This window comes from Cucurbita pepo, chromosome LG01, assembly GCF_002806865.2.
Source record: "Cucurbita pepo subsp. pepo cultivar mu-cu-16 chromosome LG01, ASM280686v2, whole genome shotgun sequence".
Lineage (NCBI taxonomy): Eukaryota > Viridiplantae > Streptophyta > Magnoliopsida > Cucurbitales > Cucurbitaceae > Cucurbita > Cucurbita pepo.
Genome location: NC_036638.1, coordinates 10,301,340 through 10,319,370, shown reverse-complemented (window position 1 = coordinate 10,319,370; position 18,031 = coordinate 10,301,340). Strand labels below are relative to the sequence as shown.

At 35.5% G+C, this 18,031-nt stretch overlaps 2 protein-coding genes across 7 annotated transcripts; one reads left to right on the top strand and one right to left on the bottom strand.

The window, feature by feature from the left end:
• Positions 1-614: 614 nt before the first annotated feature.
• Positions 615-13,338, bottom strand: LOC111808334 (DNA repair protein XRCC2 homolog). 6 transcript variants are annotated; one of them, XR_002817072.1, is made up of 11 exons: positions 13,090-13,338; positions 12,790-12,943; positions 9,442-9,539; positions 8,162-8,232; positions 4,602-4,664; positions 3,546-3,680; positions 2,259-2,349; positions 1,332-1,368; positions 1,140-1,240; positions 855-933; positions 615-737 (listed from the first exon to the last, which is right to left on the bottom strand). XR_002817072.1 is itself a non-coding variant. In XM_023694291.1 (10 exons), the coding sequence occupies exons 1-10, from the start codon at positions 13,264-13,266 to the stop codon at positions 910-912; spliced, it is 951 nt and encodes a 316-aa protein (XP_023550059.1). In that variant the 5' UTR covers positions 13,267-13,338; the 3' UTR covers positions 615-909. The 6 variants fall into 6 exon arrangements, 3 of the variants coding, with proteins under 3 accessions (XP_023550059.1, XP_023550217.1, XP_023550300.1); XM_023694291.1 differs by having other exon boundaries at positions 615-933; XM_023694449.1 differs by having other exon boundaries at positions 615-933; positions 8,162-8,248; positions 13,090-13,299.
• Positions 13,339-14,965: 1,627 nt separating this feature from the next.
• LOC111807299 (protein S-acyltransferase 18-like) lies at positions 14,966-17,760 on the top strand. The gene is made up of 9 exons (XM_023692969.1): positions 14,966-15,229; positions 15,393-15,506; positions 15,616-15,957; positions 16,045-16,113; positions 16,214-16,285; positions 16,369-16,497; positions 16,577-16,657; positions 16,741-16,920; positions 17,012-17,760. Exons 1-9 carry the CDS (start codon positions 15,089-15,091, stop codon positions 17,570-17,572), a joined length of 1,689 nt encoding a protein of 562 aa, XP_023548737.1. The 5' UTR covers positions 14,966-15,088; the 3' UTR covers positions 17,573-17,760.
• The last annotated feature ends 271 nt before the right edge of the window (positions 17,761-18,031 follow it).

Sequence of the window (18,031 nt, the reverse complement as noted above, 5' to 3'; positions counted from 1 at the left end):
AAAGATCGATGTATGAGTTTAAAACTTCCCATCTTCGTCGTTTAACATGCATTTGTCAATCGTTGTGAGATCCCACATTGGCCCAACATCTTTATTATTCTTATTCATTTTGATTTGTAGAATCTAAATCGACATATTAGAGTTACAACATTTGATGATCGAAGAAAAATTAGAGATAAATAATAAACATCTTTTGTAAGGCTGGCTTGTTCAGTGTAGTGTAACGAGTCTGTTTGAACGTTTGAAAGTTTTGAATCATTTTATATATATGTATATTTATTTAGCCATGTAGTAATTAGATCGAGGAAATTGATGAAAAAGGAGAAATTTTGGGCCAAAAAAACGAATCTCTTATTGGTTTCATTGCTTCTCTCCTACCGCTCTAAACTGTTTGGTTCTTTCTCCTCTTTATTTTTTCACTCGGTAAAAGAAAAAGAAAAAGACGAAAGATTCATTCTCCTTTACCTATTTATTCAAACACTGAAAACGAAGAAAATGAAAGAAAGAGAAGCTCAATCCAACCAACCACGAACCAAACCACCTTTCCCTTATTCGATTAGGTCCAACTGATTAGGTCCTCAGTTGGACGCTAAACCCTAAACCATGAATACAAGTCAACAAAAGAAAATATCACTGAAATCATTTACATTTTTGTATGATATTTGAGGTAGAAAACATCAACATTAATCTTTGTTGACGAGCATACCATAGTTTAAAACGCCACTTCTAGACGTTAACTATCATAATAAAGTAGATGCTTTTTAGATAGTTGAACAATAAAAACTTCAACTACAATGATAATAATACAAAACTTGGACATCCAAACGTTATTCAAATAAAAACAAAAGGCTGACCTGGAATCATAAGAACGCCCAAGAACTGGTCAGTGGCATATCAAACAAATGCAGTTCATGGTACCATAAAGACGCCAGCCTGCAGGTACAAATGTAAAATCCAAAATTTTTTCATGTAAGTTTATTTAGACAACAAATACATTTAACCCCTTATCCATTTAAAGTTAGTACTACGAGAATTTGAACCTCTAACTTTAAAACAAATAATACATATCAATTACTATCGATGAGTGTGGAGCTTGACGAGTTTAGTGATAATATATGCAAAATGGGTTGGTTTCTCACATTTTTGACAATAAATTTATCGAGGACACCCAGGGATGGTAGCAGCCATTCAGAAAAATATATTGACTGATGCTCACAACTGCTCACTGTAAGATATTCGTCTGCAAGGCAATAAAAGCTATCAGATAAATGACTGAATATATAGAAAGTTGACCAAATCATTCCACTTTTGAGCATAATATGTAATCAAACCTGAGCCTCGAACAAAAACTCTGTGCGTTACAAAAGACTGCAAAACCCAAACAAATTAGTCTCTTTCTAAGGTTAGAATGATCAAAATATCATTCTGGTGTACTTCGGAACTAGACTAAAATGGAATAAGACTTAAATACAAAATGACTAGTTTTCCATTATTTGTTTATAATTTAAGAAAGATTCTAATGATAGTGCTTAAAAATGAGAATGTGTTTACAGTTGTGGTTTACTATAAGAAGACATTCCAACAACAAAAACAAAAAAACAAAAAAAGATAGCGATCATCAAATAATGCTTGATATAATTTTCAATCCAAACAAATAGATATGATTTCGTTTAATAACTATTTGGATTTGATTTTGGTTTTCATCTTTTCTATCTAAATACTAGAATTCTTTGCCAAATTCTAAAAACATAACTACATTTTTTTAGTTCTCAAAACATGATTTAGATTTTGAAGACGACTTTTAGAAGTAGATAATAAAACAAAGAAACCATTAGGTAGACTATTCATACAATTAATTTTTAAAAACTAAATAGTTAGCAAACGAGACTTATAATACTCGACTCCAAAACACAGAAGAAGAAGGAAAGGAAAACATTGAGCCTTGGGTACACCGCGAGGACAATGTCTCCAGAAAATCAGTGAATGATGCATTAAATTCAGAGGAAGGTGATGGTAACAACAGGAGCTTTGGATGTCTTGTCTCTTCTTATATGATTTAGGCACTGTTTGATAACAATTTTATTTCTAGTTTTTTATCCTTAAATTTATGTTTGTTTTCTTCTTCATTCAGGCAATACCTCAAGTCTGGTTAACGTGATCGAGAGACTTGTTATCTTTAAAATCTGACAACACTTCTAACTACGCAAGTTATGGCTTTCATAAAAGAAAATATAGGCAGGGAAAATTTCATAGATTACCTGCCATGCAGAAGGCATATACTCACGGTACAAAACTTGTCCACCATCGGTTTTCCCATGTCTTAATTCCGTCTCTGATAAAGATTTTTCACTGACACACAAGTTTGTGAGGGTTAGTGTATGTCATATCATCAAAAGAAGCATAGCTAGAAACAGAAATATCAAAATAACAATGTCCGTAGTTTTAATATTTCTCAAACCAAGGCTAAAGGGCTATTACAAAAGGAACGCTTTTCAATTGTTGATAATTATTAGTTCCAACAGAATTTATAGTGATTAAAGCAAGAGTGTTTACTCATCTATGAATAACTTGTCACACAAAGAACTTAATATTCTTTGGAATAAATCTTCCAAAAAGTAGAAAAAAACATAACCCCTATTGAGAGAAGAGTACATCAAACGACAGAAAGATTGTCGGTTTGCTCTCTTCCTTTGGAATCAATTTTTCATGACTTATGGGATTGTGTTGGCTCGCGACAAAGTCTGTTATTCTATGATAAGGAAGTGCTCCTGAACCCTCCTTCTCAAGATAAAGGAAAGCACTGTTGAAGGCTTCTTTTCTTTTCCCCCCCATTTGTGGGAAATTTAGCTTGAGATGAACGGTAGGATAATTAGAGAGGTTGAGAGGTCTTGGGAGGAGTTTTGAGGGTTAGCTAGATTTATTTCTTTTTTGTGTGAGTATATTAATTACACTTTTTGTAATTACTTGTCACATTCTTTTGGATTGGATTCGTTCTTATAGTTAGTGTTGGGCCTCTTTTTTTGTGGGCTTGTTTTTTATGTCTTGCATTCTTTCATTTATCTCAATGAAATCTTGTCTTAAAAAAGACTAAATATAGTTAAAGTGAAATTTACAGTTTCCAACTCATATCAATACCTGAAAAGTTCATCAATTTGGAAATCAAGGTCACACCATATAGCATAACATCATTCTCCTTATTCTTCTTTATTTTTCTTTTGATGGAAGAACCAATGAAGGTAGTTGCTTCCTATCCAAGAAAAGAGAGATTGAAAATGAAGCAACCAAAACATGGGCAAGAATAACAAAAGAATTGGTGATACGTAGATTCATATCATAGATCTCCCAATTCGCATAGCAAGTCTTCAAGCAATATGAAGCATAATAGTCTTAGAGAATTAGACTAGGCACATATCACCAATATTGTAAAGCATACCGAATTAGGCAGTTAAGTACAAGAAACATAATTCTTCAAGAGTTAAGACTATGCTATGCAACTTTTTGTTTCACATATGGGAAAAAAAAGTCCCTTTTGGCCTAAAACTCACCGTCTAACTATGTCAGAAGATCTATCCCCAAAAATGGTAGCTTTTGAAGCAATAACAATACTCGGATGCACCAGCAAAAGCTTTTTAATTTCTTCTACTGCCGCTTCTAACATATTTGCAAGAGAAAAGCCTTTCCTGAGAGAGTAAATACATAAAATTGTCATAACACTAGGAATACATAACAATGGGAACACAATTNTGTTTTTTTTTTTTTTTTTTTTTGGATGATTCTCACAAAATTATGCATGCGAGAAAAAAGTTACCATTGGCTTGGATGAGATGTAGTTTAGTTTTCTTTTATTATGGATGATATCTATATGAAGCAGTCGGGGGAATAGTTTTCTATTTTTCTTTCTAATAAGAAACAATCACATCAATGAAAAGAAGAGGGAGCCTAAAAAATTTATAGACCAGAGAGATAAAGTCAACCCCTGCAAAGGACGGAAATGGAGCTTGAGACGTTAACTCGAAGAGATGATTTGGAAATAAGTATTTGAGAGAGAAAAATTGGGATATCCTAGACTAGGACGTTTAATCTATTCTTTAATAGAAAGAGAGATGATGTTAATAAACCTTGTAAAAGAACTAATCAAAGCAGCAGAAACCACCAAACATTCCTAGTATGTCTAATCAACTTTCTTGAACTTCAAATAGGGAGTGAGATTAAAATGAAGTAATATCCTCCGAATTTGTAAAAATGCATGAGAAAATTTAGGCACACTTGTAAAGGGAAAAATCAACCAAGGAAAATGAGGGACTAAGAAATATGTCAGGAGACAAAATCCATGCGCAGAATTTAGAAAAAAAAATCAAAATATCTCTTAAGAAAATCACATGATAAAATGTAACTGGAGATTTTCTCTGTCGCAAACCCTGCTCCATCAGTAACTCACAATAAGAAGCTCATGCAAGACTTAAATTGGAATGCCTGAAAAAGTTTAACCAGAAAAGAAAAATGGCAGCTAATAATCTCCTTTTCCCAAAATTTAGTGGGAATTCTAATTTGACAAGTGTGCTATATATATAATTAAACAATTTAAAATTTGAAGGCACTACCTGTTGTTACCCCACAAAGGCAAGGATGAAGAGACACGATCAACCCAATGATAAGCTCCAATACTAAACAGAAAGAAGAAAGAAATGATTCCCAAATTCAACATTTATACATACAATAGGATATTCAATAAGAAATTAGGCAAGCAATTTCGCAGTACGTTGAGCAGAAGAAAAGATTTGTAATTCTCACATATGTGCACCTTAATACAATTCCAAACTTTTTTTTCCTTTCCTTTTTATAAGAAACCTGAAGTAGCGTTAAAAACAAAAGAGAAAAGAAGCAACCTAAAAGACAGGAGCATGGAAAAACTCAATCTTTGACTGTTATCAAGAGATGGACACCTCTTTTTTTCTTTACGGGAACAATAGAGCGGGGAAACTCTGTATCCCAAACAATGGGAACAAGAGAGCGGGGAAACTCTGTGATGACTGTCTTGCCCTTTTTGTTGAGGATCGAAAGGTATGTTTCTGTATAGGGATTTTCTAGTTTATGTGATGGATTTTTTTTATGGAAGGCAAGGGACGGAAAGCATATTTGTCGGTTGGCTTCCTATTCTGAAGTTGATTGGGTTTTAGTTGTTCAAAAAGTTTTTTGGTGGATGAAAGAGGCTAATCTTCAATGAGGCTGAGGAAGGCTGTCCATCATTTTTGTTCAACACTCGAACAAAAAGTTAAATAAGACCACCATTTCTATGGAACTGAGAAATATCGACCATAGTACCCTTCTTGTTGATGAGTTTCTCTATCCAAATGGTTTGTTCTAGAAAATGTTGAAGAACTTTGATTCAGTGGGGCTGATAGTAGGGCCTGGTAAGATGCTATTAGTCATTGGAAAAAATCTCATTTGAGTAATGTGAAAAAGGCTTTGTCTCTAATGATCATTGATAATTTTATTCTTGTTTCCCTATATCTGTCATCTAGCTCATAATCCATAAGAGAAGGTTCCTTCCTTATGACTAAGAAAATGAAAAAGCCATTTTTGTGTTCCCTTTCTCGAGTGAGTTGTTGCTAGGATAATCCATAAGAGAGAAGATGGCAAGTCCCCTGTGACTGAGGGAAACTAATGTACGGTACTGGACTACTTGGTGTAGGTCTCAACCTTCACAAGGAGAGGCCTCGAATTTACAAATATGGCCTGTAGCAGGGGGCTGTAGGCACAAAGATCATGCTAAAGGTTGGCTGTCACGAGTAGCTGGCCGTAGGTGTGTTCACCAAGGATCTGGCATGTCTAGTGTCACTGTCGCAGGAAATATGTAGCATGTTGGAGGTCTCGGCCATCAAGATTTGGGCACCATCAGGAGACTCGTCCTCACACAAGAGATTCACCTCGAGGGTGAAGGGATTCACATTGTCACCGGAGTCCATCATTGTAATTACATTATCACTAGACTACCTTGTCGTGGGTCATGCTGGGCTTCATCATTGACTAGTCGCCACTAAGAAATCTAATTTTGTGCTTAACCTTGTGCTTTCTTAACCGCCATTACAAGTTACTCACTTTGGAGATTCTCTTGCCATTCCTTTCTAACCTAAATGTTTTTGCTATTCTTTTTATTGATTTGGGATTTTTTTTTTTTTTTCAAAATAGAAAATTATAATGCTCTTGTCTATTGCAGCCCCACACTTAGTTTTCATCCTAGAAGACTCCTCCTTTCTAAATGTTGGATTAGGAAAGACAATGATGTAGGTGAAAGATTTTTCAATTCATTTTTGTTATCCAGTTTGCTAGCCCAGAACTCTTGGAAGGATATTCAATTTCCTCTAGAAGTTTATTTACAATCCAAAGTTATAATCAATCCATTTATGGCAGAGAAGTTAAATGATGAATTATCAGTTTTTGAATTTGAGGGTAGGTGGAGGTAAATTGGTAATTTCCATCTGAAAATTGAGAAATGGTCACAAAATGATCGTTCCCATCCTAAGTTGATATGGATATGGTGGTTGGATTTCTTTGAAAAAGGTTCATTTGCCTTACTGGAAAAGATATTGTTTTGAAGAAACTGGGCAGCACTTTGGGGGTTTAGTTTATCATACTCCTAATTGCATGGATTGTTCAGCTTTTAGAATTCAAGAGAAGAAATTTTAATGTGGTTTTATTCCAGCAGAAATAGAGATTATTGACCAAAAATATGGAATGGTTTGTTTGATAACTCCAGAGAATCTAGACAAGCTAGCACATTTTAGATCATTTTCCATTGCTACTTGACGCAGGAGCATTCATTTGGGGTCCTTCCCCTTTTCAGTTCTACAACAGTTGGCTTATTCATTCGGAATATGGAAAAGTTATAGAGAAATCCCTTGTTCAAGATTGTTCTCAAGGATGGGCTGGAATTTTTTATTAGTTCAAAGCTCAGAAAATTAATAGAAGATATCGAGAAATGATATGCTGAATTTGAAACACAAAGGAAAAGAAAGGAACAAAGTCTCATACCTGAACTGGAGTTCTTTGATGCAAAATCAGAAACTAATGTGTTATCTCCTCTGAGCTAGACATCATAATTGCGATTAAAGGTGAAACTATGGAGTTTTATTTCTGAGGAAAGAAATTGGATTAAAAATGTAAGTTGCATTGATTAAAATTGGGTGATGAAAGCTTCTTACATCAATTCTTGGCAGCTAAAAAATGAAAAAATCTGATTTCAGAACTGTTTTCTATTACTGGGGCTTCTCCTCTTGCTTAAAGAAAATTTGAGCAGGAAATTCTAGGGTTCTCTTNAAAAAAAAAAAAAAAAAAAAAAAAAAAAAAACCAGGCAATTGTACTATTCCTTCTAATCTTTGCTGGTCTACGGTGTCTTCATATATTCTTATTAAAAGAAAATTCTGTTCTTATTGCTCCATTTTCTCTAGAAGAAATAAGAATGGCTATGAAAAACCTAAGAATTAAGCGTTAGGCCCTGATGGATACACAATTGAATTTTCTTGAAAGATTAGTATTTTTTGCGAGAAGACTTTCAAAGGTTTAGAGGAATTTCAATCTAATGGCCACCTAAACTCTTGGCAGCCAAGCAAGGGTCCCTCCCCCTTCAAGTTGAAAAAATATGTGGTTGGAACACAAGTTATTCTAGCACTTTTGTTGAGGACTGATGGTACCAGGGCATGGGTTCATAAAGAAATTGAAAGACCTCAAAATATCACTACAAGAATGGAACCAAAACACCTTCGGCAATACCAATTCGCAGAGAACTCTCTTCCCCATGAACTTGTTGTGATCGATAAACAATTGGAGGATGGCATTATCAATGAGGATCCCGTGGCCAGAAGAGTCATTATAAAAATAAAAAAAATAAAAACTTAGCATTGGTTTCTATCCCCCCCAAAAAAAAGAACAATGAACGTGCGTTAAGACAAGAGTATTTTCTACAGTACTCTCAGTAGCAAAACCAATTTAAAGTCCTTTGGCATAAATGACATGGCAGAGGAAGATAGAAAAAAAAAAACATAAGAATGCATACATCTTTATCTTTTATGTTCATGAAATAAATCGACAAATAAGAAGAAATTGGAAACTCTATCTAGCAGGAGACGCATCACGAGGTTCCAAATTATTTTTAGCACAAACCTGTCGATCATGAGTAGATGCAACCGAATTCCAAGGTCATCTCTTTCTTTTTGAAGTTTATGGTGCATGGTCTGAAATTCAAAAGGTCTACAGAATTAAATTGACAAATTGTACACAATGGAGGTTGCACAAAATTATAGAGAGCCAACCTGAAGTACAACGGTGGATAAAACAGAAGATTGGAGATGCTGAATATTTGAATCAAAACAGTTCTTCTTTTATAAGAAAAACAGAGGGAAATTTTTAACGGTCACCAGGTTTTTGGAATGCCTATCAGGTTTTAGAATAAATTCGGCCAAAGATGTCTCTTGTAGCCTCCAGGCTTCACTGTAAGGTTGAATCCTTACTTTTCCTTATCTTGGTCTACCACTAGGAGGTCACCTTAGACTGCTTCTTTTTGGTGGCCCATCATGGAGTAAATTATGAAATTGACTAGTGGAAGAGATTTCAATTATGAAGGTAGGCTGACTCATTGTTACTCAGTGTTTTTTAGCATTCTGTCATACTACAAATTAGTAACTTTTCGAGAAAAAATCAATTTATACTCCTAAACTTTGAGGGTTGCATCAATTGTGTCTTTGTAATTCATTTTCTAGCATTCTTTGAGATCTTAGCTTTCCAAAGATTTAATTTAACGGGGGAAATTTCAAGTAGCAAACGAAGTTAGAAGGGAGACCAATAGAGAATCTTGCTATCCCTTGTTATGTAATTATATCCTTTTATCCATCAATTGAAAGCTTTTTCATTCACGGTTAAATCACCATTGAACACAAAAGTTTAGGCCGATATGTTATGGTATATTTAGTTTTGGGTTATTGTGAGACCAAATATGGAAGAATAATACATCGTCTATATAGTAGAGAATAATACATGATTTGTATAGTAGAGGATAATACATGATCTATATAGCAGAGTATATATTAGTACACATGGAAGTCCTAAACCAATAATAGTAAAATTACAATAAATGAAAAAAGACTAATAAGCTCCTATATTTACCTATATACTATTAAATACAATTTGACAGTGTCCTCACTTGTGGTTGCAAACCCAACAAGTGGAAATCAATATGAATTGGAGAGAGCTACCATTGAACTGAAAACTAGTTATGTTAAATTTAATTTTTTTACATATAGTTTTAACAACTTCTTTGGTTTATAGATTGAGGCTTTACTCCTTTTTGTTATTTCATTTATTAATGGAATCTGTTTCTTAAAAAAAGGTATGTGAATGAAATGCATGAAGAAGGCTAACTTTGTTTTAAATAAGAAGAAATTTACCTTGAGAGTGGCAAGAAATTCAAAACTGTCATAGCAACGGATGTAAAAGAATCTTCTCAGGCATGTAGTATATAGTGCATCAAAATTTCCCAAATCTCCTGCGTTTGTGTGACTTATCAAATACATTTTTTTTAACAAGAAACAACTTCTCATTGGGGATATAATGAAAATGAAAAGGAAAATGATCAAAACATACAAACTCCCAAATGCAGTGAAAAAGAAAATAGAACCAGAAAGCAGAACAAGATCTTAAAACAATTTCAAACAAAAAGAACGACCAAAAAACAAAAAGGACTCATCAAACCAAAGCTCAACTCCAAAGAGAACTTGAACACAACAACTGAAAATAAGAAAATACAAGAAAAAGTTGGCTAAAATCCTCATCCAAAAAAGATCTAACAAACCAGCTGAGATACTCCACGAACGAGAACCCCAAAACTTGAATTGCCAAAAGAAAAAGTAAAGAAAAAGCTCTCTGGAAACTTTAGTAAAAAAAGGAGTCAAAATGTTGGAGGAATTCCCCGTAATTCAAGACCACAAGCTTCAATAAGAGATACAAATTTGCTAGGCACCAAAGAGGAAGAATGGAAAATCCCCTTATCATTTTCTTGAAATAAAAGCTCAAAATGATTGACCATAGGCTCCATAAGAGATTCCATACTGCTTAGGCTAACTTCATATTCAACATCAAAGTCATCACACTGAGAGGGGTGAAAGATGAACTGTAGGGTCTTGAATCACCTTATGAATAAAAAATGTACCTTATGTGGAGAAAACTTTATGGCTACTAGGAGTCAGGATTGAGGGCTTTGATGGAGGTAATGTTAGTAAGTTCTACTGCCCCATTGTCTTAAAGAGGAGACCAAGAGACATGAAAAACTTTCTTCAACTAAATCAGGATCCGTAGTATTAGCCTCAGTGGATGACTAAGAAGAAATGATTGGCTCACTAATAATAGCAAGTTGTAAAGAAACCTAAGGTATTTGAAAGAAACTCTAGGTGTATATTATTTTAGAAACATAACCATTTCCAAGTTGAAGTGTCACTGATACATATTGGGTAGAAAGTACTACTGATAGAATATCTACGTCTGCTTATTTTTCTTTTGTTGGAGGAAATTTAGTTACGTGATGTGGTAAAAAAACACAAAATGCAGTGGCCAGGAGTGGTGTTGAAGTCAATTTAGGGCCTTAGCCAATTGAATTTATGAAAGTATAAGGATTAACAGAATCCTTGAAAAACTGAAATTGTCTCAAAAGACACCTATGCACGTCTATTGTGACAACAAGACTGTCATTGCTATAATTCACAATCTAGTTCTACATGATAGAATGAAGCATATTGAAGTTCACAAGCATTTCATAAAGGAGAAGATTGCTGCATATGTAATATGCATACCTGATCTCCAACGACGTAACAAACGGCTAATATTCTAACTAAAGGGCTCTTGAAAGGACAATTCGATCAACTTCGTTGGCTGTGGAAGGCATCTATAAGTCCGCTTGAGGTGGAGTGTTTCTTTATATTTTGTAATATTAGATGTGCATTATGTATATATTTTAATCTGTAAGATTTTCTTCCTTATTGGTAGATGGTTTTTCTTCCATATAAGAAGCCTCGTATTTAACTCATAATATACAAGAAATACAATGACATTTTCTTCTCATGCTTAAGTAACAAATACGGAAAGCCTTGAAGATAGACAATATGTGTAGCCATTTATTTTTGTTTTTAATGAAAATCTTCCATGACATCGAATCTCCTCTACCCTATGAATTATTTTTCCCTCTAATACCCTATGGATTATTTCCTCTACACTTTTTCACTACTCTGAGCTACTTGTCTAACACTTAGATTCATCTATCTTTTCTAGAGACACAAGTTGCGCGTTCATTAGGATACATGAAAATAGTAAAAATCTTTTTAGGAGCATCAAAACTAGGGAAAACAAAAAATACAGTCTCAAACTACTTCAGCAAATGATGCTCTACTTGACAACTGTGGTTTCCCTTCTTTTTTTTTTTTTTAACGAGAAATGAAACTTTCCTTTGGATAAGTTAAATGAAACTAATGCTCAAAAGGTACAGAGTCCACAAGTTCTCCATCTCCCCACCCAAGAAACAGACAACAATATTTCTTAAGCAAGCTGCGTGTTCATTAGGATACATGAAAATAGTAAGAAATGTTTTTAGGAACATCAAAACTAGGAAAGACAGAAAAGACAGTCTCAAACTCTTTCACGAACAGATACTCAACTTGCAATTGTGGTTTACCATTGTTTTCTTTTTTATTTTTAAAACGAGAAATGAAACTTTCCATTGGATAAGTGAAATGCAACTAATGCTCAAAAGATACAGAAGTCCACAATTTCTCTATCTCCCCATCCAAAAAACAGCCAACAATATTTCTCAAGTGAAATTACAGATTATGGATGACCTCTCCACCAACTGTGTAGCAAAGCTTGGAACAACGTGTATACTGGAGCTATTGGCATGAAAGTTCACCCATCTTAGTTAATCACAAAAGCTACTTTCATCAAGAAAAGAAAGAGAATAATGAAGGGCATAGAAAGAAACAGCCCAACATAAAAGGAACTTCCAAACCTCAAACTAGATATACAAAAAGTGGGGTTCAGAAAACTCTCCCATTCCGCTCAAACCATAAGCAATGAGGATTTTCTTGGGCACTTTAACCTTCCATAACAAGGTAAATAAAGATCAAGGATGGTGAGAGTCACACAAAAGATTAAAGAGGATTTACAGGAAAAACCCTGCAGAGGGTCAAAGGGATCCAGAGAAAAAGTTCCCACTCCCCCACATTTGCAGACTGAATCCAACAAAGAAAGTAAAGATCAAATATCCCAAGCCTCCCTACCGGACAAAGACCAGTGAAAACATAGATTAAGCAATGAAGACCTTCAAGGTCGTCAAATTCTTCATCTCCAAGGCCAGAGATTGAACCCATCGTTGTCTTAAATGGTGATTGGAAGCTAGATTGCCAATCTTTCTTGGAAATTCTCCATAGATATCTTTGAATATAAGCAGGGTTATTTTTCTTTCGCTATTCTGAGTGCACATCAAAGAAATAGAATCCTCCAAGAAATATAGTAAATAACTAATATTTTACTGAGAGCGCTATTTTCTTATTAGGCAAGCAGAATAGCAATCATCAAGACAAGCTCTATATCAAATGTATAACAGAAGCACACATACGGATTAATAATTCAAAGACGCAATAAATCCTAGAAATGACCCGAGACATTACAGATATCATTAAGCAAAATTTCAGCTCGTGAAGATAACCTTGAAGTAAATATATTATCAATATTAAATGGCACAAATAGCTCACCGTTGCCATTTCCTTCCAAAATTCGAAGCTTCAAAACTTGGGAAAGCCTTGAGATGTCAAGACGACAATCCAAGTCAATGAACACCACTGAACACTCCAAGCCTCCATAGCGGATCCCATTCCACTCCTTGGGAAGAATGCAATTAACTGCAGCCTGCTCACAGAAGCAGTCTACTTTTAATATCCCACAAATTGTTCTCAAATGCTTTCGAGGTAAATCACCAATAATTTTTCATCGAAGTTGTCAATTATAAACGATGCAAGAAGTTCAAATGGACAAATTCAACTTGATAATTAGACCTGGATTAAGATCTGCGTCTTGGCGGAACCAGAGGGTCCAACAAGTTCGACCACATTGCCGACGTGGAGAGGAACTCTGTGGAGAGGCGGAACAAGCAAGGAGGTTCGCTCTTTGAGGACTCTAGTGAGCATCTCCGCGGCGGTCTCATCGCCGTCGATCCACTGGCGGAGCGCCATTGCAACGCCCTTATTTGGCCGGAACTCTGCGACAGTTTTGACGTTGGAGATTGAAAGAGAATTAAATTTATGTTCCTAAATTATAGAAAATACATTTAACTTTCTATTAGTTTCAATAATAGGTTTAAATTTGTTAAAAAAAAAATGTTTTTATAGTTAGTTTCATTAATATTTTATTTTACAAATATCTCAACCTTAATAAAATAAAATAAAATAAAATAAATAAAAACCTCGAAACTTATAAAAAATTACATTAATACCCTTAACTTGAATTCAAATTACATTAGCTCAAAGCCCAAGATCAACCAACGTCCTACTTGTGACACATATAAGAAATCTGAGAATCAACTGCCGTCATAAAAAAAATGTTACACCGAACCATTAGGCCTTATCAGTCAAATTGTCAAAGGTTTGGTTAACATCAAAGAGAAAATGCATCGTGGCAGTGCTGAATAAGACATCACCCAAGATCGGAGTGCTTATTACAAGGAATCCTTTGTTTAATTTTCGGAGATTTTTGGGGTATGAAGGATGAGGCAAATGATCTTGACGAGGATCAGCTGCTCGGAGGGAAGGTTGGGGTGGAGAAATGAGTTTCATTCCAGTCGTCATTGTCGGTGTAACAACTGAGCCTCGAAGTCAATGAATTTTCAACGTATCTTTTAAAATTTCAACTCTTGGAATTTTATCGAGAGTTTTAGAGGTTGGATTTCGTCTCGGAAAATTAAGTGCACTACCAAATTAGAAAAAAATTGGAAAAGAAAAAGAACAAAATGGTTATTTTTCAAACTTTTAGTAAATTTCTTGAATTTTTAATTAATTATGGAGAAGGAATCTCACCTAGTCGAGGAAANTTGACTTGAAAAAAAAAAAAAAAAAAAAAGTTGGATTTTTTAATAAGATATTTTAAAAATAGGAAATTACAAAAATATCCCTAAACTCTTTGGTAATTGCACAACAAACCTCGAAATCACAACAAATTCAATTTTTGGATTGACCACATACGATTCAAACAATGATATCTTAAGATCGAACGGTTGTGTTAAGCCTAAATTTTAATGGGACCTTAAGAGGCTGACACCTAAGTATCGAACAGTGGAGATTATTATGACTCATATGTACTAAAATTTTAGAATAAATGTTTATATGTCACGACTCATGGAGCAGGTCAGATTGTGCTTCAAGTCTTATAAACCTAAGATGACAGCTCTAGATTATTACAGAGATGAATCTAATCTAGAAATATGAACCATAAAAGACGATCACAGGAATACTAGTTACAGTACTTATTATCCAAAGAGGAATCCTTCTAGTAGTCTCAGATTATTTGTCCTGCTTCCCTCGCTATTTCATCAAATGGTCATATTAGAAACAAAAACAGTCATAGATAATTATGAGACGATATCCTTCCAAATGGGAAAAAAATAATTCGTCATATTATTTAGTATTATATTTTCTCAAAACTTTTGTCGCTCTATCAGGGGCAGAGAACCTATCCCGGTTTCGGTTGTGCTGCTGGAGGTTCTAGGAAAGTCGGCATATGAAAGCACTCATCGTGGGCTAAATACTTAGATGCTTTCAGTAGTTATCCGCTCCACACTTGGTTACCCAGCGTTTACTGTGGGCACGATAACTAATACACCAAAGGCGAGAGATTGAAAAACTTTATTTCAAATTTACCCTTCTAATTATTTAATTTTGATTTATGGCCCACATTAGTTCATTTATTTGATAAGCAATGGAAAATAATCTTTGTTGTAAAAAGCAAAGTGCCGTTAAAAATTCAAACTTGGACACGTGACATTTGACCGTTGGAGGCAAGATGGAAAGAAGTGCCGGGACTTTGTCGCGGGCTTGTATGAACGCCACCTTCCTCCTTCATCCTCACTCTCAACTCTCGCCCATTCTTCAGGCAAACATCATGAGACGCCATGGCTGGCAGCGCCCTCTCCATCCTTTACAGGTTAGCCTAATTTCTGAAATTTCCTGCTTCGTTGTGTTTCTAGATGGAGAAATCGGTCACTATTAGGGTTTCAATGAATGGAACTTGAGTTCTTGTCGATTTAATACAATGCATCTGCAGACTAGAAGCCTTCGTAATCTTATTTCCTTCCTTCTTCTTTCAGATTGTAGCCATCGCGATTTACAGCTTTCTAGTAATGGCGTTCTACACTTTCTTAGGGCTTTTCCTTGGAAGCAGAGTCGCCGAAATTACAGTCACGACGCTTTTTTCGTTTGTGGTATTGTAATCGGATGGAGCTTGGATCTCTCTTTCTCTCTCGATTTCTCGATCTCTCTCACTAATACTCCGAAGATCTTTACTGGTTTCTGTTTGATCGTTATATTCAGGTGCTTTCAGTGATGTTTCTATTCATAAGGTGCACGGCTATTGATCCAACCGACAAAACCAGCGTCCTAAACAAGAAGAAGATGGAATCAAAATCCAAATCCAAGAGTTTCTCTAGAATTAATTTTGGATTAATGCTCAGGCAAATCGTTTTGAGGAGCTTTAGGAATATAGAAAGAAAGATTCTCAAAACATTCATCCGGAGGAAGTATCTGGATCCATGGAAGGTTGGCCCTCAAATGGAGCCTTTGCTCCCTTATCTTCTTGTAACGAAGGATGATGTGATCACTCCTGATCCCAAGGAGGAGGAGGATGTAACATTTTGCTCTCTCTGTAATTTCGAGGTACTTAATGTTTATGTAATTAATGTTTGTATCCAATCCATTCCAAGCCTGCTTATGATCCTTATCAAACTCCTTCTTGCAATACAGGTGAAGAGGCACAGCAAGCACTGTCGGACCTGCAATCGTTGCGTTGAAGGATTCGATCACCATTGCAGGGTAAAATACAAATATCCTACAAATTACTTTCATCATTTTTCATGTTTCTATGGATAGCTTTCTTGATTCCCGATGAATGGCTGTTTTTGTTTGTTCTCAGTGGCTAAACAACTGTGTTGGGAAAAAGAACTATACCACATTCTTTCTTCTGATGATATTCGTGTTGTTAATGGTTAGTCGCCCATTTACCTTTGAGTATTGTCCAAGTATGATTCTATGAACATCTGGTTAACAAAACAAATTGGGCGGATTCAGCTAGCAATCCAAGGAGGAACGGCCATTGCCATATTCGTACGGTGTTTTGCAGATAAGAAAGGAATGGAAATGGAGCTGCAAAGAAGGTTCCACAGAGATTTTCCAAGAGAAGCGCTTGCCACAATTTCAGTAAGTTTTCCTCAAACTTTCTGTGTTAATGGAGTTCGGTTTGACACAAGTTAACCAAATTCCTCAAATGGCATGACAGGTCTTGCTTGTGTTGCTGACTGCTTATGGTTCAGCAGCACTTGGACAACTATTTTTCTTTCACCTAGTTCTCATACAAAAGGTAGATTTTCCTTTTCCCTTAACTTGATTGATTATGGCATCCAAGGATGAGTCTGTTCTTCTATATATAGCCACTGGTTTCAGGGAATGAGAACATATGATTACATACTGGCCATGAAAGAGGAGAGCCAATCTATTATTGAAGATCCATTTGATGAAGACTACTCGGATTTCTCTTCGGACGATGATTTTGATTCACCTGAGAAAAAACCGACTTCGGTGTCACGTTTTGGCTTGTGCCAAGGAGAAGGACGAGTCAAAGAGGTAATTGTATAGTTTAAGCTACAAACTGCAGTCTTGATTATGTAGTGTAAATATGAATGGTATGCCTGAATCTATCGTGTTGTCTGTTTAGGACTCAGCAAGATTGTCCATAAAAATAGATGCAAATCCCCAGACTCCATCCACTGGAAAACAAGGCCTTCGTATCAGTATCAATCCATGGAAATTGATAACTCTGAGCAGAGACAAGGCTCTTGCAGCGGCTGAGAAAGCCAAGGAAAAGCTTGAGAAATCCAAACAGGACTACCTGAAGCCCCTGCCACTAGAGACCAAATCTGGCCTACTGACTGACACTATTACTACTAGTACTGGTAATTGTGATGATATAGATGGAAGGGGGAGCTGGGGGAATGCAAAGAGTTCATGTGATGGGGTGCTGCCTAAGGCTAAGGGGAAGGTCCCTTCTGGTTCCCCGGAAAGTTTTTCGAGCCCAAGGAGACGTAGCTCAAGCTCCCTTAACACGGTCCCAGCCTCGGTCGCTTGGGCGGCATCCATATCCCCAAAGCACAACAAGTACAGAAGAAATTTTGACCTGAAATTGACGCAAGTGTCCAAAGAGCTCGAGACCTACATTTCAAGACAGGTTTTATGCTCCATTATTAAGAAGGAAGAGAGCGCGGCCTCCCCAAGATAGTGTTGTTTCGACCGTTAGATATTTATAGAAAGTTCTTTTATCTGGGGATCATATCTTCTCCCTTCGAATTTGCTCGGTCGTGGTAGCTATTTTTGAACTCTTCTTCCCAAAGAGATCTTGCTCAGCATCATCTTTGCTTAAGTGATTGATTCAAATGCTTACTATTTAAAGAGAGTTTCTTCGTCAAAGCACTCCATCTAAACCTTCTAAACCTTGAATTAAATAATGCTCTCATCTCAACCCTTTTTTGAGGTTATCTGCAAGCAAGCCTTCAAAAGAATCCTCCATCAACGAAGCATCGGCTCAAAAACGTATCAAATACTTGAGAATACATAATAAACAATTTTTTGAGAACAAAATACATAAAACTCGTTTTTAGCCATTAAATGTATAAATTTATTGACTTTGAAATTTCTTCGATAAAAATAATATATCTACAAAAAAAAAAAAAAAAAGTAT